General features: G+C 34.7%; 1 protein-coding gene across 7 annotated transcripts in view; it reads right to left on the bottom strand.

Annotated features, from left to right (window-relative positions):
* The window catches only part of LOC111055235, a 208,343-nt gene that overhangs the window by 115,927 nt on the left and 69,302 nt on the right, over positions 1-23,114 (bottom strand). For 5 of the 7 annotated variants that reach the window (XM_039420337.1, XM_039420336.1, XM_039420342.1 and 2 more), the window contains exons 6-7: positions 19,248-19,637; positions 13,660-13,839 (exon numbers count right to left, since the gene is read on the bottom strand). In XM_039420337.1, coding sequence (XP_039276271.1) covers positions 13,660-13,839; positions 19,248-19,637 — 570 coding nt within the window. The remainder of the gene's footprint in view (positions 1-13,659; positions 13,840-19,247; positions 19,638-23,114) is intronic. The other 2 variants (XM_039420341.1, XM_039420343.1) reach the window with 1 other exon arrangement.

Raw genomic sequence — 23,114 nt, 5'->3', positions numbered from 1 at the left:
GCTATTGGCCAATTTGTGAAAACGTTTGATTTGAGATAGCTCCACAAACAGAAAATCGATGGTGGACATATCATGGAACCAGGAACGCAGATGTTGCAGCGATCAATGAGGAATCGTCAACACAGATTTCAAGAGTGTATTCGTGCAGGAAGGAAGCCATCTTGAAGAAGTAATTGTCAAAAAGTGATAGATGTTATTAAATATTCTCAATTGGCAAGTCTTCAACTTTACATTAGTTTGAATAAAATCATTTTTGCCCTTCACACTAATGTTTTATGACGTTTTTAAAAGTTCCCGTTAATCTGTATCACTCTGTACTTCCAGTAAGGTACCACAGGCTTATAAGCCCAAAACTGTTTCAATTCTAATTTATACAACAGTCCAAAGGTGGATAGGTTATGTGTCACTTTCATCTGGTCATCCTTGTTTAAAATAATCAATTATACTTTATTCGTCAAGAAAAATATATTCTCTAATCATTGAATAATACATTTTCATGATTGAGATCAGATATTTTATGAATGAATCATATTTCTTCATTGTTAAAACGATCTGGCAAAGTTGCAGAGCTAGAAAATGACAGCGCTATCTGCTTTGTCCAATGATAGACTAGGATAGCAACACCAATGTAAATCAAATACTGCCATAATAACGTAGAACTCACTATAGAATAGGAAAGTCGGAATTGCTTGAAAGGGGCAGATTGGATTGATTGATAATATGCCTTTATTAGGGCGGAGTTAGGGCTCCAGGTCCTCTCTACAACATAACACTAGATAGATAGATAGATAGATAGAGAGAGAGAGAGAGAGATTGATTGATTGATTGATTGATTGATTACTTTATTTATGTGAATTACAATATATACTGGCTTATACACTTATATACAATAGCTTACAATACAGAAAAATTATAGATGAATTTACAAAATATAAATTAAGAAAATAATTATTGAGCGGTATATAATATGAAAAAAACAATTTGTAATAAATATAGATAAAATAGATAATATTGTTATGCATCTACATAAATTGGCGGAGCTTTGGACATATCAATGTCCATTCTTCGGAAAGAATATTCGAAGTATTCTTCCCACTAACTCTCTACCAAAAGAGAGAGAGAGAAAAAAAATATGAAGCGGAGAGGGGACAGACAAGGTCAAACTGGTCTGAGTGTGACAACACAGACAAAAATATAGTGGGTTTATAAATAATGTGGCGACAGTTATGGCAATTCATAACGGACAATCATCCAACTGGAAACACTCCACTCAACCCGAGTAACGAAAAAGTTGAAAAGAAAACAACCTGCTCGATAATATGCTATAGTGAGGTCCATCTTATAATGGCAGTATCTGATCTGTATCAGCTACCGTCTATAGAAGCCATTGACAAGGCAGAGGATCGGCAGTCCATTAGGTGGGCCGTCCATTAGAACAGTTTTCGTCTGAACTAGCATCGGCCGAAAACTACCGAACGCGACCGAACGATCCCCCAACAAAGAAAGGAATAGATGCTCGTCCATTGCAACAGGTTCATACGGCCGTGCACGGCCGTCTCCGGCCGATCAATTTTTTGATCCGTTTTAAATGGGATTTTCCGGCTCTATCCGGCTGAATTAACTAGTCGAGTTAGTTGTAACTCTTTGAAAATGATTGCCAACTTTTAGTTTATCAGATTAAAAACTACTGAAAGAAAGGCTTATCAAAAGACTGCAGTACTGAGTTATTTTGCCCGTACTTTTTCTAAAGATAATGCCTGAATTCTGAAGTGTTCGCAAAAAACTGCATTGCTCAATGGAAGAGTTTAAAGAGATAAATTAAGGGTCGGTTTCCGAGTTCGGCATTTAGCCAAGTTCTAGACTCTAACTGGCTTTAAACTCTGGAGTCAGAAAATTGGCTTTCCGGGTCACAGCGTTCACGTATTCTAGGACTTGAATAGACTCTGGAGTTTAGAGATCACGTTAGACCCTGGAGTTTATAATTTAGCTTTCTGAGTGAAGAGCTTATAAGTCCAGGACTTGAATTAGATTCTCGCCTCTTTCTGAGTCGAGGATTTATCAAAAATCGTCAAGTCCAGAACTTAAAACTGCGTAATTTTAAAACCTCGACTGGTGTAGGGTTTAAATCCAAGTTCTAGACTTAACTGAGCCAATACAATTCAGTTATTGTTTTGGAGTAGATGAAAAGCCAAATGGATGTCATGGAATACCTAATTTATCTGGATTAGTCTATCTAAATTCATAATTCATAGTTTGCAAGTTTATTTTGCTATAGAATTGTATCAGAAATTATGCGTAAAAAACGATTGTGACATAACCTAAAAATGTTCAAGAAAAAATAATACAAAAATATTGCCTTGGAATTTATATTCCCAATCTGAATGTTATTAATCAATGTCATATTCAACATATTAATATAAAAATAATAAATTATTATTCCATTTTTTTTAAACAAATACGTTTTCAAACTCAATAGCCTAATGGAATTTTTATTCCAAAGTCACTGGAGGATCAATCACGGTATATAGGAAGAAATCAATCACGGTATATTTTATTTTCATCTAAATACCATGGGATCAATTATCAATACCGTAATAGCATAACGTGAAACGAAATGTTTATTCATTCATCTTTCAAAAGGTTAGGTTTTGCTTTGAATAGGCCTACCTACAAAGAAATCGAAACGTATTTTCACGAAATAGTTTGAAGAGCATGTTCATTTGAATCATCCCGCTGCTATCAGCTGTTTTCGTTTTGCTATAATGCCAACAATATAACATCAAAATATTGTGAATTTCCCTCATATTTACTACATTAAAGTCCTGGACTCAAATAAGTCGAGAGCCCCGGAGTTTGGAAGATAAAATCGTGACTCAGAAAGTCGATTTAAACCCGAGCGCTTATTTTAGTCCTAGACTCTGTAAGTCCAGAACTTATAGATCCCGAGCTCGGAAACCAGCCCTAAGAGTTTTCTATGGGAATTATCCAAAACACTTCTCTAATTAGACATATGTGGTAAAAAGAATAGAAGCTACAAATACAGTTTGGCGAGTTTAAAGACCATGGGTCATTTTAACAGAAGAGATTGGATTAGTTTAAAGTTGGTAAGGAAAAATTCATAAAATTATTTTATTTGGGAATATAATGGCGAATTTAAAGACTGTGGGTCATTTAAGCAGAAGAGATTGGATAAGTTTAAAGTTGGTAAGGGAAAATTCATAAATTTATTTTATTCGGGAATTTAATGGCGAATTTTGAGACAGTGGTCAGTGGAGCATAAGAGATTAGATGAGATTAAAGTTGGTTAGGAAAAATTCATATAATTTATGTATTTTATTTGGAAATTTAATGAGGAATTTAAAGACTATGGGTCAGTAGAGCGGAAGAGATTCAAGTTGTTCAGGTTGATTATCACAGAATTCATGGGTGGCTTGGCTTGTTAAACAGAGCATCACGGCTGGAAATAGCCAACTGAATCTGATCAGGAAGAAATGAACAACTAGTACTTCTTATAATTTGTAGTTTATACTTTTGTGGTTTCTATTTTCTGTGATCTTTACAACAGAATAGACGTCAACGAAGATTCACAGCTATTTTAACTAACAGTAGGGATGGGTATCGATACATCGATGTTTCAACATCAAACATAGATGTTTTAACATCGATGTTTGATGTTCGATGTTTTTCACTTATCGATGGTTTTACCTAGACATCGGTCATTCGATGTTTTTCCCAACAAAAAGGAAATTTTCAATCAGGCTCTCTGTATTTTTATGTGAGACTGTTGGATACTCTTGAAGATTTACATAACTGTGGCCCTTGTCAAGGTTATATACCCATTTAGAATTGAATAAGAGGTCGGATTTTTCGTTTCTTAGGAAGAAAGAGTTTTTCTTATTACAAGTGCTTTCCTCAACATACGTTTAATACCAATTATTAATCTAGCTCTGGAATAGAGGTCCTCGTATTGTATGGAGTGTAGATATCCATAAAAAAAACACCTCTATTCATTCTCATTTCCTGAATAAAACTATCAGGTATTGAATGAATACGATTATGATTGCTAAAATTAACAATTAAAAGTAACAATGATTGCTAAAATTAGTTTATGATGAAATTCTAAGACAGATTCTTCGAGGATATGCCGAGAGATTTCTGACTAAACTATGAAGATGACAAATCTTGTGAACTATAATAGAGTTGATGTATCTTTCTAGTCACAACCTGACTTCAATTGTTTGGAAGACTGTTACTTGAATACCAAGTCTATAATTGCTGTAATTCCAGTAAGAAACAGTTAAAATATTGAAACAATAGCTCCAGATAAAATTGTAATCACTTGAAATTAAAGTTTTTTTTTTGTATTTTCAAGTATTTCGAGATTTGGACAAAAGAATAATACCGTCTTAATTTCTCTTATACTAAACAAATATTCAAATCTTTGAAACAATATTTTAGATTATTGAATTTTCTTTTTTATATTCGATTAAATAACAATCTCCGTTGCTAACGTCAAGTCTGATTACCTACAACTACAAACAATTTATTAACTTTCAGTTTCGTTGCTGCCAATCAATAATATTCCTTTATTGTTAACTAGTTTTTAAAAGCTCTGTCCCTTTCTTTTACATGAACATAAAAAAGGAAATTGATTTCACTATCTGAGTTACTCTAAGGATAATAATAATCTACGTAGTAGTATCATCAGTAAAATGTATGGCAACACGTCGATGTTTAAAACATCGATGTTTAAAAACATCGATGTTCACTGTTCGATGTTTTTCACTTATCAGTGAAAGTTCAGGAGAAAAAAACATCGATGTTCAAAACATCGATGTTTTGTCTTTCGATACCCATCCCTAATTGCTACAAATATGCTATAGTGAGGCCCAAGTTATAATGACAGCCAAGTAAGATATGAGAACAGTGTTGATGATTATCTGCCTTCTTTAGAGTATAACTGATTCCGGTATATCTGATGTAATATTAACAGATCATTTCTGTTAGGATAAAATTGTCAATTATATTTTATTAGTAAAGAAAATAAATTTCTTAATGATTTAATAATAAATCTTCATAATTGTTCAGAAGAGGTGTAGAGTTGTTCACATAACATCCTACCTCAGGTTTTCAAGTACGATTTCCTCATTGCACTGATTGCTATGCATTTGTTCAAGTGTAAGTTTTCACACCAGTATTCAGAACACTAGACCACTTAGAACATAATATTTCAAAGATGAATACAATATTCAAGCTTGATTCATCAATTGCATTTCTATGCTATTCAATAGATTACAGTATAAATGTCAAAACTTCATGATTGCTCAATTTACTGTGAAAATACAATTAAATTATTGTATTCCAAAATAAGTTTAATATAAGATGTTTTCAATAATACTCACTGCATCCAAAAGACGGCTGGTTGTAAAAAAAAGATATAGGGATTATTTATTTATCATTTTATTTATTTATTTATTTACAATGAAAATGACACAAATGTAATAACATTGAAAGATAAAATAATAAGTTAGTCCTTGTGCTATTCTTCTTCCAAATTTATAGGTGACAAAGTCCAAGATAAGGTTAGAATTCACGTGTACAATTTTTATAAAATTTTGGTCCAAAATAAACATTAAAACTATAAATTTTAAATTTAGATGGCTTAAATTGATAAATTAATTAGAAATATTCCACTCAATTACCACTTTTAACGAATAATATTGAGTTATTTGAGAAAATTTGGAACTATTCAAGAAACACAAACTCGTAAACACTAAAGCTCAGCTGACAATTAAAATTGGGATCTAACAGTCTCTGGTAGGGTTTTTGTCTTTACAATCAAATTAAGGACAAAGAAACAGACTACAGTCCAAAACTTCTTTTCATCCAAATTTCATAAAATTTATACTGAATTTTGATAGTATCATCAGAGCTAATAGTCATATTTAATCAACTAAGAACTAATATTTATTAAAAGAGGGATTAATTACATAATTTATTAGTGTATACCTGATAGGATTGAGAACTGAACCTTCAAACAAGATAATATTTACAATTACTTTAGAATAACCAACCTCTTTCTATACTATAATCTATAATTCACAACATATACTATAATCTATATTGCCATTAGAGTAAGGAGTACTCATTTTTATTATTTTCAAGATTGAATGAATTCGATGAGAATGATTAAATACATTGGAAATGTATGACCGGCTGTTTGGCCGGATCCGGCGCCGGTTGAATACCAGAACACACGGCAACTGCCGTTCGACAGTCGCCGGACACGGCAGCAATAATAACCGATTAATTATGCTCTTCACAGGCAGCAATAATAACCGATTAATTATGCTCTTCACAAAATATGTACTTACAAGTTCTCAGTCGTGTTTATGAAATAGTACTGTCAATAACTAAGAAATAATTTCAAATGTATCATCATATCTTTGTTTTATAATTGTTTTTAGAAATTGTATTGAATTGATTGGAAATAATAGAGAACCATCAATTTAGTTTGTGAGGTTAAAATCTCGTTAAAATAGTGTTTATTCATCTTGTTAAATATATCAGTAACCATATACATCTTTTTACACCTCATTCAACTAATTATAGTTTTAGATCAGTAAATAGATGCTTTGTTCCTCGAACAGATCTAACTATATGCAGAAGACAATTCAACTATACAACAAAAAAGCTTATTAATTTTATGCCAGAACATTTCATTGCAAGAAAACCTACAAAAGCACTTAAATTAAAAATTGAAAGCTGGATAAAGACAGAAGATATCATACCTAAAATATTTTAATTTGATGTACATAATACTGTCTTCCTCAGTTCCTCTGAATTTATTATTAGTAGGGCTATACTCCCAGATTAATTTTCTCTCTCTGAGTTTAAGTTTTATTTTTTGTGTCATGTGTACTGTATTGTATTGTTTTTCTAATTCTCTCTTTGCTTACAAAAGGAATTGCATATATGCTACAAATGAATTACATTATGTTATTAAATGGATTATATATGTACAGTGAATTGTAGATTAATAATTACATGAATCATCTCTTTTTCTTTTGAGTTTTTAAATTATTATGAATTCATTCTAGTTTTTCTGCTCTCTTAGTATTTCACTCTTAGTACTTCTTCTTTTCGGATTGAAATTTTATTTTTTTTTTTCTCTAGTTTTTCATACATTCCATATGTTTCTTTTTTCAATTTTCGACTGAATCTCAAGCCACTAATTATAGCCGACTGATAACTCGTTGCCATCGCTCAAACTACTTAGTTTTACTGGTAACGCCAATGATAATATTATAATCGATTTTTAAATGGGAAATATTTTAATTTTAAGTTTTTGCAATGTATTGTATATGAAAATTTTTATATTTTTCACTTTTGTAAAGTTTGTTTAATGATTTTGGCAATAAATATTTCTTTCTTTCTTTCTAAATAACAAATTTGACGCCAGCAGTCTCTGGTAGGGTTTTTGTCTTTATAAATTTCTAGAGATCTGTTCCATAATGTTTTCATTAACTAGGCTTATTAATAAGTCTATGTCTAGATCTACACTCATGACAACTCTGAACAAATCTACAACACAACCACTTTGAGGGATGAACTACGTATGAATGACTGAAGAAGTGGTAGATGTAGAGGCAGGGCCGGCCGGCTGTTTGCCGTACCGTGTGTTCATCTCCATAAATGAACAATGCCCTCCTATCTGCCGGGCGGCGAAAAAGCCGTCCGGCGAAGTAGAGAATAGCCGTGAGTCCCACCGACTGATTTCGGATCCGGTTTTTCGCCAGCCGGCTGAAGTGTGTCCTCCATGCCTTCCTCCTGTGTATTTTATACTTCGCACGGCAAAAGAACCGGCCGGCAAAAAACCGTTCATGTGTAACTAAGTAAGACAAAGTATCTGGCAAGCAGCAGAGCCCGGCAAATTGCCGACAGAGAGTGCAAAATTCGAAAGAATGGAACACTTCAAATATCTTGGTTCTGTTATCACAGAAGATGACATAAATGTTGATGATGAAGATGACATAGATGTTGAAGTTGACGTAAAAGAGAATATAGCTGCAGCAGATCGATGTAATTATGCACTTAGCCACTACTTAAGATCCAAAATCCTGTCAGGGAAAATACACTACAAATCTATGAACAGTTATAAAGCCAGTTGTGGGGCAGAAACCTAGGTTTTGAAAAAGAAAGATGAAGACCTACTGAGTACACATGGAAATTACTGAGATAATGCAATCATTCAAATGCTAATGAATTATTTATTATTATTAAACGAAAATCCAAATTAAATTACATAGTTACAAAACATGAATGATACATACAAAATGCATAATAAAAATGTAAATTATGATAGATACTAATTTAATTTATAGAATAAATGCTGTAATTATTCACCCCGAAGACTTCTGCTACTGCAAATATTGACAACAGGGTAAACAGCTAGATGGAAATTCGATGAGCGCTACTATTCAAATATTATTTGTCATTCCCTATTTTTGAATAGTAGCGCTCATCGAATTTCCATCTAGCTGTTTACCCTGTTGTCAATATTTGCAGTAGCAGAAGTCTTTGGGGTGATTCACAGCATTTAATTGGAATTTTCGTTTAATAATAATTATTCATTAATTAGCATTTGAACAAATGCAACTTCCAATTTATTTCCATCTGTAAAATTTCATTTATTTGTTCATATCATGAATTATACAATCCATCAAGTCTTCGTGGTGAATTACAGCATTTAATTAGGATTTTCGTTCAATAATAATAACATACTGAGTATCTGGGAACGAAAGATTTTGACAAGAATATACGTTCCAGTATGTATTGATGGAGAATGGAGACTTTGTTCGAATCAAGGGCTGCCTGACCACCTAGGTGGGCCGTCCACTGGAACCGATTTCGTCCGAACTAGCATCAGCCGAAAACTACCGAACTCGTCCGAACGATCCCCCAACAAAGAAAGCTATAGATGTATAGGAAATTTGATTTGTGGATTTCCTATGATAAAATAGGTTAAATAAAACTGGATGAATGATTAGATGTTTTAATTTAGAGATGACAAAATTGAACTGAGAAAATATTAAATAAACTGATACAATGAATAAACAAACTAATGCAAGTCGAAAACAGGTTGTTAATCACAGGTGGCAAATATCAGATGATTGGCCACAGAAGCTCGTCTATTGCAACAGGTTCATACGTCCGTGCACGGCCGTCTCCGGCCGATCAAGTTTTCGATCCGAATTGAATGAGATTTTCCGGCTCTATCCGTCCGACGTCGAGCTGAGACAACATCATCCTAACCTCAAAATTGTTTCACAGTCTTGTCTGTTTTTGTTTTTTTGAACTTGTTATGTTTTATAAATCTTTTTTAATTATCTTTGTGAGTAAACACACACAGAAGAATGACTTTGCCTACTAACTAGCTTGCCACTTCACTTTCTGGCAACCAGCCAACTACTGAACTAGACTGACGGAAACGGTTCCAATAGCCGAATATGGTGGCCGTGTTGACGGCCGGCAGATTCGACCGATCCAACGGCCGAACGGATCGGTTGAATACGGTTCCAGAGGACGGTTACCCTTATTGTACATGAGATCAAAGTGAGACGCTTGAGCTGGTTAGGTGATGCACAAAGAATGAGCGATTCAAGAGCCGTTAAGAGTCTTCATAGAGAACCCAGTTGGAAGAAGGCTGGAAGGACGTCCACGGAAGCGCTGACTGGATGATGTAGAAGATGATCTTCGGAAAATAGGCGTTAGGGGATGGAGACGCAAGGCTGCCGACAGAGAGGAGTGGAGAGGCATTCTAGAGGAGGCCAAGGCCCTAGATCACTACCTTCGTAAGCAAATCCATAGTGCATTCATGTGACGTCAGTACAGGTAGGGCTTCTACCCCAATAAAAACACTAGCTGATATAGATCAGCTGAAATCAACGAATTTTTATTGGTGTAGGAGCCCTACCTGTGCTGACATCACACGAATGCACTACGGCTTTGTTTACGGAGGTAGTGCCTAGATGGGTTGCAGCGCCATGGAGTAGGTAAATAGTAACTATGGAAGCCCTGATAAAACCAGAATGAATCAGACATCAAAACCAATAGTTGTGTAGTAATGGGAGCAAAATCCAATATGACACAGGAATTGTTCATTACTTTTTAAAAGGATGATGTATTAAGTTTTTCGCCCCACTTGGATGTAATGAGCTCGTTTTCGTGCATCATAAGGGGGCCGAAAATGATTGATTTCCGACCAGGCCGGTAAAATTTTTACGGCCCTAGGGCTGTAAAATAACCTTGAAATCAGCTGATTCTGATTTGATGTGAACAAAATAGTTTATGAAACGGAATCAGTTTATGCTTCTAGAATTGAATAAAGTATTTTGCAATAAGATACTATCATTCTATTTGGATGAATGAAATACAAATAAGATATTATAAACTATTCAAATTCGATTTTCAGAGTAGGAGAGGACTTCTGACCTCAACTTCCGCAGTCGACGATAACAAGCATTGTTGACATTCAGATTGTCCAAATTTCAAGTGTGCTAAAACAGCTTATCAAAAAACTTTTAATTATTTGTGTTTATTATTCAAGAATCAAAACATTCATAATCATATCATCTTATTGTGCCATTTAAAAGAGTAAAAAGGTATAAACTCAACCTCCCACATTAAAACATAATTGAATAATATGATTTGTAATTGTATCCACTGAAAATGAAGAAAATATATAAATACTTGGACAATTTCTGATATTTAGATTACCTCAGATTTGCTAGAGCTATGACCTTTCAGTTTAGCTTTTGGAACTGCCTGATAAACAAAATTAATATCATATATATTATATTGTTTTTTTTGTGTGGCGAAAAATAGCGTTCGCACCACGGGCAAAATGTATTTCCGACTCTCAATCTTTTCTAGTCCTCGGCCTACGGCCTCGGACTTAAAAACCGATTTCGAGCCGGAAATGTCTCATTTTCGGCCCTAGGTGCGAAATATACTATTACAGCACCAAACCGAAAAATGTTTTGCACAAGATATCCTCATTCTTTAAGGCCAACCTGCACAGCAACAGACGGAGAAGAATGTAGACGCGAGCATATATCTGCAGAAAGACAGACGTCAGTCTGGAATTGCGAAATTCCAACACCTGGAACCAGTTACAGATACATCGAGTTTTGGACGATTTTTGCCATCCTTATAAACTATATTTATTAAATTGAACATAACTTGGCAAAAACATAATGTGTATCTGCACATATCATGAGTGTTTGCCAAGCTGCATTCAACCCATAGTGAGGTCCACGTTATAATGGCAGTGTTTGATTAGCAATGGTATTGGTATCATTGTCTTTTCATTCAACAAATCTGATAGCGCAATCTCTTTCTCGCTTTGCTCTGTTGCCAGATCGTCTTTTAACAATGTAGAATAAATAATAAATTAACAAAATATTTCATTTTAATTAAGTAAGTTCATTATGCAATTATTGAAAATATAATTTCATGCTTAATAAATATATATAATTGATTATTTTAAACGAGAATGAACAGTTAATATTACATCAATAAACCTGTATCAGCAACCGTCTATAGAAGGCATTGACAAGTCACAGGTTCGGCAACGTTGTTCTGCTATCTTTCTCCACTGCCATTATAACGAGAACCTCACTAGTAGTATTTATAAGGACGGTCTGTCTAACCAATTTCCTACAAGACATACTGTCAACTGGTCAAATGAGTTGAAAGCAGAGAAAGGTCGAGAGAAATAATACTATGTCACTATGAGTTATTAATTGCATGCGTAATTGCATGCAATTAATAATCCACTCGACAGCTGATTTATCAAGAATAATTCTATAGGCTGATTTTATGGTAATATTGACAAATGAAGGAAACTCCTTTTCCTTTTATATTATCCTTAAAATGCAAAATTCCAAAAACGTTACATATACATCGACGCGCAATTCGATAAAGAACATACCTGTCAAATTTCATGAAAATCTATTGCAGCGTTTCGCCGTAAATGCGCAACATATAAACATAAAGAGAAATGCAAAACTGACGACTTGAATCTTAGACCTCACTTCGCTCGATCAATGATTAGCATTGTCGATACACCAACCTGATCAACATTTTTGATCACCATTAGATGTTCTCACACCGATATCTTGCGGACACGACAGGACAGAATTAAAGTAAATTCGTATGGCTTTTGTTGGTGGGGAGTCCCTTGCGGGAAGGTCCCACCGCCTGAATATATAATTTAAGCCGTCAATGGGCCTTACGACTGTCATGCTTCAGCCGGGACCGACAGTTTAACGTGCCCATCCGATAACACGGGAGTGATCTGGTTAAAAAACTTTTGGTATTGAGAGGGTTTGAACCTGGGATATCTATGCTGCTACGCAAGCACTCTATCCATTAGACCACGGATCACTCCAGGACAGAATTTATTCTGATGGACAGTACTAGAGGAGGCTGTGGTTCATAACTGCGCGAGGTCTACTGTCCAAAGAACTATTACCGTGAGGTCCACGTTATAATGGCAGTGTTTGATTAGCAATGGTATTGGTATCATTGTCTTTCATTCAACAAAGCTGATAGCGCAATCTCTTTCTCGCTTTGCTCTGTTGCCAGATCGTCTTTTAACAATGTAGAATAAATTATTAATTAACAAAATATTTCATCTGAATCAAGTAAGTTCATTGAAAAATATAACTTCTTGCTTAAGGCTGTGCAAAGACTGAAAATAAACTTTCTACTGGTGATATTTTTCATAGTTTTTCGATTTGTATATTATCAAGCTATCAAAATGGAAAAGTTTTCTCAGGAAAACATTTTTTTCCGATTATTAATTTTTGAGATATGAGAGCTCAAAGCTCAAATTTTTGGGACAGAACATTTCAAATTCGGTAAGAAATAAATCCATGAGATTTAGTGGATGTATTCTTCATGGTATTGATGATTGAATAAAACAAAAATCTCCTGAAAATATTAATTTTTGATCAAGTTATTCAATTTACCAAAAATGACCAAAGATAACTTTTTTTGGTCATTTTTAGTAAATTTAATAACTTTCTCAAAAATTAATATTTTCAAAACATTTTTGTTTCATTGAATTAACAATACCATGAATAATTTATCCTCTGAATATCATGGATTTATCTCTTACCGAATTTGAAATGTCTGTCCCAAAAATATGAACTTAGGCGCTCATATCTCGAAAAGCAATGATCGAAAAAAAATATTTTTCTGAGAAAACTTTTTCATTTCGATAGCTTGATGATAGACAAATCAAAAAACTTTAAAAAATATGACAAGTAGAAAATTTATTTTTAGCCTTTGCACAGTCTTAATAAAGTATAATTTACTATTTTAAACAATAATGTACAGTAAATATTACATCAATGAGCCTGTATTAGCTATAGTCTATAGAAGGCATAGACAAGACACAGGTTCGGCAACGTTTTTCTTCCATCTTTCTCCAGTGCCATTATAACGTGGACCTCACTATAGTTATAATCTGCAAGTCATCATTCCAGTGTTAGAACATGATGAAAATAATTTATATCCTGAAAACGACGACATCACTTGAAAATCCATCACCTTATACCGTTGATAACCCCGATAACTTGTGGCAATTACCTGGCGGTAGATTGGCGGCATCGACCCGTCTGCGCCTGAGAGCCACCTTGCGAATCACGGGCGACGACAGAGCCGCAGACGACCGCTTCTCGATCATCGGACTGCTGCCGACCGACGACAGGTCGCCGCCGCTCTCCTGGTCCGAGCTCGGACCTCTCACCACTTTATCAACCAATGATCCTGACACCAAGTCAAATGAAAAACAATCAAATTTCAATTGCATCTTGCATGGAAAAAGCACAAAAATCACTGCACATTCAATATCTAAAACCTTATAAAATTATAATTGCACGGCAAAGTACAAGATACAAGAAATATACACCACTACTGTACTGTGTTGAATAAAAATACCGTGTGTTTCAAAAAGAATGACTCAATTTTAAACAGTTATACAGAGTTGTGCAGAGGAAACGCATGTTTTTTGAACAGCTAGTACTCGTCAACAGGAGAGGGTATTGCCCTGGAACGAATGTTGGCAGACGACCCATACTATGCCATTAATAAATAATAAATAAATGAATAATATATTTATTACCATTTGATTAACAATAAACATTGGTCATTGTCAAAAGTATACAATCAACAATAAAAAAGTCTACACAGCTAAAACACAATTACATCGAAAATTTACTTCTTATACAAGATTAAAAACTAAGTTTACACAGCCTAGATCATAAACAATAGTAACAGATTTACATAGATTGTGAAATTTTATAAAATTCAGGTACCTTGTAAAGTCCACCTCTTATTAGGCCTTTCCTAACTCTATCTTTATATTGGGTGGCATCTAGGTCTCTCAATGACGGAAGGGCATTATAAAATCTGAGAGATTGGGCCCTGAAACTTCTCAATGATGCGCTGGAAGAGCACCATTCGACACCTACACTACTTGCCCCTCTTGTATTGTATGTATGCCTATCAGAGTTGAGGCTAAATTTATCCAGGTTCTTTTTGACATAACACAGACATTCCAGGACATACATAGAGGGTAGAGTCAGAATTTTATTCTCAATAAGCGATGGTTCCTCGGTTCGAATCTCGATGCTTCCCAATTTTTTTGTTCTTAATTTTTTCCCTCAATTATCAATTATTTTTTGAAGGAATTTGTTTTCATTACAATTGAACTTGGATTTTTTGAAGGAATTTGTTTTCATTACAATTGAACTTGGATTTTATCAAATAATTATTTTTAATGTAAAATTTTGCCACCAGTACAAATGAAATGGACATAGTCTTCATGCTGTAGGCCTATCATTGAATTTCATAAGAAAAACATGAATAGATCACAATAAAATAAGTAATAATTTATATTCTTCAGTTAATATTTTATATTCTATCAGACAAGAATTCGCAGTGAAACGAGTATTTTAGGTATTTTGGTTGGAATTGGGAAAACAAAAGGCTGCCTGATTCAAATTGAGGAGGAGCCCGGCGAACTTCGTACCGCCAAATAGTTGATGCATCTCATGAAAAACTTTAGCTGGATGCTGCTAATAGTAAATCATTTTTCGACGGTTGTTTTTAATGCTTCTGTAGACGATAAAAATTATTTGGGTTATAGTGAATCATTATTTGAATGTAAAAATAATTATAATGGAGGAATTGATAGAAGTTTTTAATGCGATTGATAAAAGATGACTGCGAAGAAATTTTGGAACTGAGAAAAATTGGGCAAAAAACGAATAATTTAAATTTCTGGGATGATACCGAATTTTTTTAAAGGTTTTGGTTGAGTAAAGCAAGTGCCAATTTAGTATTTGATTAAATAAACCACTTGATAGACAATTTTTATCAGTGGTCTTTGATTGGAAAACATGTTTTTAATAACACATAACTGAGATATAAGGTTTTTATCTTACATTCTAGAATATATTTTTTGATGCCAACTAAATATAAGTTTGTTTCTAAATAGTATTCATCATTTTTTGAAGAATTTCTTGATCGCTTTTCACTTTTATTACCGTACAGATTACAGCTCTGTTGATTTTGACGAGGAAATAGTAGCTACATAACCTCAATTTATTGATGTTTTGTAAACAAATAACAAATTTTCTGTAAAAATCAGCGTTTTTGATATTATAAACGATGGCATTCTATTACCAACTTAACGCTAAACTGGTTTAATTTAAACTGGATTAGTAAATGCACTGAGAAAACCGATTAAAGTTCAAACTTTCAGATTAACGTAATCGAGTTTAGCAATCTATACTGTGCAAACGGCCCTAAGTATGTGAAAACCTCAGATTGCAGCATTGCTCTGAAAAGCAGTCGTTAGGTCATGTCAGAGGCCCTGAAATTGATCAGTTGCGACCTGAAAACTCTGACACCAGACCTGAGCCAGCCAGGTCACTCGATATTATTATTATTATTTATTGCTCTTATGGAGTACAGTGATGCCATATTTCACAGAAGCCAGAGAGCATGGGAGCTAATTGTGATTGATTGAATTACTTGATTTATCCTGATTACAATATACGTTTACTATACTGTACAATATAATGATTACTGGAAAAGTAGTGTGTTCAAATTGTACGTGAAAGACAAACCTTTATTTGGGAATGTGTCATGTACTGTAATATCTGAATTTGGAAGAAAAATAGCACAAGATTAGCCTAATTATTGTTCTTTCAAAATTATTCACATTGAGTGTCATTTGTACAAATAAAGGATAACGAAGAATATGAAATAGTGCCTAATTATAGGCCGCCGAGTGTCTTTAAAACCTTACCAAATTTCAGTTGTATCGGAAATTTGGTAGAGAGTTAGTAGGGAGGATATTTTTAATATTCTTTCCGAAGAATGGACATTGATATGTCCAAAGCTCCGCCAATTTATGTAGATGCATAACAATATAATTATTATCTATAGTTATTATATAACAAATTGCTTTTTCATATCATATACAGTTCAATAATTATTTTCTTAGTCTATATTATGTAAATTCATCTATAATTTTGCTGTATTGTAAGCTATTGTATATAAGTGTATAAGCCAGTATATATTGTAATCTACATAAATAAAGTACTCAATCAATCAATCAAAAAAAAAATCACAGAATACAAGAGAAAGCCATTACAATGTGAACTGTGAAAATGAACCATCCTATTATATTAAGCGAGAAATTTCTGTATATTTGTTTATTTATATTTATTTATGGTTATTTATGTCCAACGGATCTCGAAAACGATTTTCACGAAATTTGGAACATAGTAGGTTTATGATATAAAAATTTGATTGCACTAGGTCTCATCCCTGGGAAAACTCGCTGATATACATTAAAAGGATAATTCATCCTTGGAAAAACAGCCGAGACTTTCGTCGTCTTTGGATAATAAAAAAGTGAGTGAGACGCACTCGGTCTGTAGAAAATCAAAATATCTCATCCCCGAAGTTCATAAGCTGACGTACAGCCAGCTGTAAAATATAAACACGATCATTTTAAAGAATTTGTGTTCTGTTTATCAATAAATAAAAATAACGAGCAAAGCTCGGTGCCCCAATATTATGAATAATATTTGTGATACCTCAATTAGGCCTAAATGTCGAGGCACCGAGCTTCGCTCGTTATTTTTATTTGTTGATAAACAAAACACAATTTTCTAAAATGATCGTATTTATATTTCACAGCTTAAGATGACGTATATCTTATGAATTTCGGGGATGCGATATTTTGATTTTTAACATACTCACTCGTTCACTCACTTTTTTACAATCCACAGCTGTTTCAGCCAAGGATGAATTATCCTTTTAATGTCGTTCAGCGAGTTTTCCCAAGGATGAGACCTAGTGCAATCGAATTTTTATATCATAAACCTACTATGTTCCAAATTTCGTGAAAATCGTTAGAGCCATTATCGAGATCCGTTGAACATAAATAACCAGATATAAAAATACAGAAATTGCTCAATTAAATATAATAGGGTTCCTCTATAGGGACATTGGCCTAAATGAAGCGAGCTGGTAGAAAATTGAACAATCAAATGCCTAAATTCCCTTACCCCTCGCTCGTACATATCTATCCATAATGCTCGTACATGTCATATCTGGGCGTAATTAAGTTAGGGCCAAGCCAAATGAAGCGTTTTTGCACTGACGGCAGGGCAGGAAGCTCTCCGATTAGCTGAGTATCGGCTGATTCACGAACGCCAACCCCAATCAGCAGATAATCAACCAATCGGAGAGCTGATTCCCGAACACTAACCCAATCAGCTGATAATCAGCAAATCTGAGAACTTTCTGCCCTGACGAGTCATCCGCCGCCAGTGCAAAAAGCCTGGAAAAAGGCTTCATATGCAAAAGGCAACTCTTATAAGAAAAAAGAGTCACCAATAACCAATCACAATAAAGAGCTCGATTCCAAACGGGCCTAAGTCCATTTTTGTGGAAATCGAGATATCAGCTGATTATTGAACCTTATACATAGACCTTCATTCCTAGCATACTAACTACTCCAAACTATCCTGTCACTACAAAATAAATATCGAAATATCACGTTTTTTTCCCAAAGTGTATCTAAGTCCATTGCTGTTCCTTTCCATTCCAACCTTAGTCCTTTGCGCATGCGCAGAGCATCTTTTTCTGTCGGTCTGTCTACAGATTGAAGCCTAACTACCATTTTTACTTCGAGATCAGCGCGTTTTCAAGGTAAGAGAACAGTGAAAGTCAAGAATACATACACTGGGGATTACCAAGAACATCAAGTGATCAAGAAAATTTATTCAAAAAAATTGGCAAAATATATTCATCTCAGCAAATACAGCACTTGAAGAAACTTATCATATTAGTGACATGAAGAAGGTCCGAGTCCAAGTTTCTTTCCAAAATGTCACCAAGTCCATGGACTTAGTGACATTTTGGAAAAAAAAGCAAGGAAATTAACCTATTACACAGAAATTACTTCAAAATATGCAAAATTATTGTATGGAATTCAAAATACACACTTTATACATTGAATTATAAACATTTTCCAACATTTATTTTGAGTACCTATTCCTCTGTTTTCTTCCTTCCCCCCATTTCTCCCTTCCTTTTTTCCTCATTACTTCTCTTTTTTGCCTGCCTATTACATGGGAAACCATAGTTGGCTAGGTATCTTCCTCTCTTTTTTTTCTCTTCTCCAACACACCCAAACACTAAGCCCGTGGTATTTTATATTTGTAACATTTTATTGTGTTTTATTTGTTTCGTAAATCTTTGTAATTTTGTTTTGTCTTGTTTTGTGTGTTTTTAATAAATTGAAATTGAATTGAAATTGAAAAATTTAACTGATGACTATCAAAAAATCGATTTCCTGAGAAAAACACTTTTGTGACTTGGGCCCGTTTGGAATAGAGCTCTTAATTAATAATTATTATTATTGCTAAATATTAAATTCAGTTATTCACGAACAAGTTATCCGTTACTTATTTTTTTAATATTGATAGAGTTATCCTTTAGTTTCTGTATTCTATGAAGAAATATAATAGTTAATTGAACAGTTTCAATCAACGCTTGTTCTGTCCGGTGCTCTTGTATGCAGACGTGACCACTCTCTCAAGGTCATTTGCATACAGTAATGACTTATTTTTAAAGAAAAAAATGATACTAACCAGCGTTGACTGTGTGTTGTCTATCAGTTGCTTCCGTCTGCTGCCTGCCGTTAGTCTTCCGCTCATCTTCGCTGGTGCGCGGGGCGGGAGAAGACGGCGGAGCGGCGGGAGGCGGCAGATCCGAGACAGCGGAAGAGGTCGAGTCGGAGACGGCGGTAGTCTGCCGCTCATCTTCGCTGGTGCGCGGTGCGGGCGAAGACGGCGGAGCGGCGGGAGGCGGCAGATCGGAGGCAGCCGGAGGCGGCGAGTCGGAGGCGGCAGAAGGCGGAGGCGGCAGATAGGTGGGGCGGCCGCCATAGTCGTGATGGCGGGGCATGCTGCTGTAGGCTCTCATCTCAGGAGAGTTACGCAGCGCCGCCCACGGTGAAGGCATCGATGATGCATCTACTGCTTTACAAATTCAACATTTTAATTATTCCAATCGACAATATTTACATTTCAATTCAATTCAATTCAATTTATTTGCCATATATAAAAATAAACAATACAAATATGAGAATAATTGTTTATTATTCACTTCCGAAAGCAAAACAGGAAGGTCCTAGCTCTAGCAAATCTGAGGTAATCTGAATATCAGAGAATTGTTCAAGTATTTTTATTTTTTATTCTGATTTGTCTAAATAACCTAAAAGATTATGTTCAATTATGTAAGAGGTTGAGTTTATACTTTAATTCTTCCAAATGACAATAAGATGATATTATTATAAATGTTTTGATTCTTGAATAATAAACACAAATAATGAAAAGTTTTTTGATCAGCTGTTTTAGCACACTTGAAATTTGGCCATCTGAATGTCAACGTCAACAATGCTTGTTGTCGTTGACTTCGGAAGTTTAGGTTAGAAGTTCTATCCTACTCTGAAAATCGAATTTGAATAGTTTATAATATATATCTTATCTGTATTTTATTCATCCAAATAAAATGATAGTATCTTATTGCAGAATACTTATTCAATTCTAGAAGCATAAACTGATTCCGTTTCATAAACCATTTTGTAAACACGTTCACATCAAATCAGAATCAGCTTACTTCAATGTTATTTTACAGCCCTAGGGCCGTAAAACTATTACCGGCCTGGTCAGAAAACAATCATTTTCGGCCTCCATATGACACAAGAAAACCAGCTCATTACATACAAGTGGGGCGAAAAATTATGTTTCACGCATTATCACGTATGAACTACTCAACTGATTAACTTGAAATGTTGCATATAGATTCTTGATTGACAGAGGATAGTTAAAGGCCTATTTTCAATTCTTCAAGATTTCATTACGTCAAGTTTTCAGTTTTCAAGTTGTTGATTAGACCCTTGCGGAGCACGGGTTACCTGCTAGTAATTAATTATTATTATTATTCAGAACAAATAGTGATATTAGGTGTTGTGTAGTCGAGCTCCCCAGGACTTGGTTGATTCGATCGAGAGCTGGTGTAATTCAAATTTATTATGTGTAAACTCTGATAAAGTTCAGAACTTGACTATCAGTTATAATAGAAGACTGACTATGAATGAGGAGAAAGAGGCAAAGTTTCTGGGCTTCACACTTGACACTTGCCTTAGTTGGTCCCAGCATATTTACATTGTTGCTAGCAAGCTGAATAAGGGAGTCTTCTTAATTAGAAAACTGAGGTCATATTATGTCAGTTTGGATGTTTTAAAGGTGATTTATTGCGCTCACATCAATTCTCATTAATTGTCATATGGCACCATACTTTGGGGTTGCAGAGCTTACAATGGTAGACATTTTATAATACAGAAAAAGGCTATCAGACTGATTTGTGGGCTTTCTAAGCGAGCACAGGGTGATGAGCATTTTAAACTTCTGTGAATATTGACTCTACCTTCAATATTTGTTCAACAGAGCCTTATTTATGTTAAGGAGAATTTGGAGAAGTTTGTGGAGCAGGGGGTAGTTCATAGCCATAACACTAGAAATAGGGGTAATTTGACTACTTATCGGTATACCTATTCTAGTACACAAAAAACATTTCTATTTTTATCAATAAAATTGTTTAATTCACTTTCTGAAGATCTTAGAAATATGGAGAATGGAACTTTCAACAATCATATGAAACGTTTCTTAGCAGCTAACCCTTAGACTACCAAATAGTGTCTATGAAGCTTGTCCCGTCAAATACCAAATAACGAATTTTACCATTGGGATAATATGTCCCAATACAAAAAACACGATAAAATCAATAACATTTTGTAAATAGCTTTGCAATTTCAATTTCACATGTTATTATTGACATTATATGAAGTTATTTACTCACTTTCAACTCAAAATGACACTGCAAATCACATTAGAACAGCTTCATTCAGCACAAAACCAGCATCTGACACATGCATGCATGAGAGCATATAACCTCAATATAATCTCACAATAATATGGCAATCAGATAGTTCTAAACAGCTGATGTATTTTACAGAATAGACCCTGGGCTACCGCTGGGATTCATTACTGTGTAGTTTAGATGATCTATTCACCCAATGGGATTCGATGAACTCCTATTGGGACGTATTGTCCCAGTTGTAGTCTGAGGTTGGTAATTTCTGCTGGGACATATTGTCCCGTTGGTAGTCTAAGGGTAAAACAAGATTGAAGATTTTTATACATTAGCCAGGAATATTCGGTTATAAGTTGAAAATCAGGTGACATAATATGTGACATTATTATCATAGGGTACTGATAGTGTAACTTACTGATGTAATACATTTGTATTTTGTATCATGTTGTATATATTTGACATTTGTATTGTATCTGAAGACCTCAGATATTGCTGCAATAAAGATTCTATTCTAGAGGAGATTTAAGGCATACCTCCAGAGTACCGGATCGGTAATAGTTGGATAATAAATCAACTATCAGACTGGCTATTAACAGTACAAGCTTTTTGTTCGCTGTGATGACACCACATTGTATGACGACATGTGTGAACACACATGCTGATCATGCATGTACTGTCGTCAGTGGCCAGCCTGATAGTTGATATTATCCAGCAAATAATCTCATCACATCGTTCAATTATACACAGTGATTCAAAAAGAATACCACAACTTTGAGAATCTGTTTTTAATAAAGGAAACATAATAGAAACTTTGGTTATGAATCAAAATGAAGAGTATTAAAATAAGTTTCTCCCCACTAGAAAACAAGTTCACAACTGTTCAATGTGACCCCCTCCAGACACTCGAGTGATATCAATACAATACTCGAACTAGTTCCACACCCTCAGTAGCATATCGGACTAGCACCTGTCAATGGACTAACCTATCTAGAGATGTTGGAGACTTGGCTGTTCCCTCAACTCGTAGAAGAAGCACGTGTATTCATATTCCAGCAGGATGGAGCACCACCCCATTGGCACTCATCTGTCCGTGCCTATTTGAATGAAAACTAAACCTAGCGCCGCAGTGCAGGATGGTTTCTCACAGCTTGGCGTTGTTGTCATTTGAGATGGGTGTCTGGCTTGGAAGTGTTTCGGCCGCATTGCAGGATGACTGTTAACGGTTGCCGGAAGATCAACAGCTGGGCTTTTTTCGTTATTTTTCGTGATAGAGAAATTCTGATTGCAGATTCGTTCTCAGTGACCCCAAGTTTAGCCTGGAGGCTCAGAATGTCAACAATGTTTTTAAATAATTAAAAATCATGATGAAAAGTCATTTATATGGTAGTACACCACGTTTCTGAAAACTTTTTACTGGTGACTGGAGTTTATAGGCAACACAAAAATAAAAATAATCGTGAGAAAGAAAACTGCTGATGAACGCGAATAAGACCGTCACTCCATTGTTCTATTGTCTCGGCTGCTTGGCTGAGCCTGGCTGGAGGGATCAAATAACCGACTGGATTGATCTTTCGTCTGTC

Source organism: Nilaparvata lugens, chromosome 2 (genome assembly GCF_014356525.2).
Source record: "Nilaparvata lugens isolate BPH chromosome 2, ASM1435652v1, whole genome shotgun sequence".
NCBI lineage: Eukaryota > Metazoa > Arthropoda > Insecta > Hemiptera > Delphacidae > Nilaparvata > Nilaparvata lugens.
The sequence above is the reverse complement of the archived record's forward strand: the minus strand, read 5'-3'. Positions and strand labels throughout refer to the sequence as shown.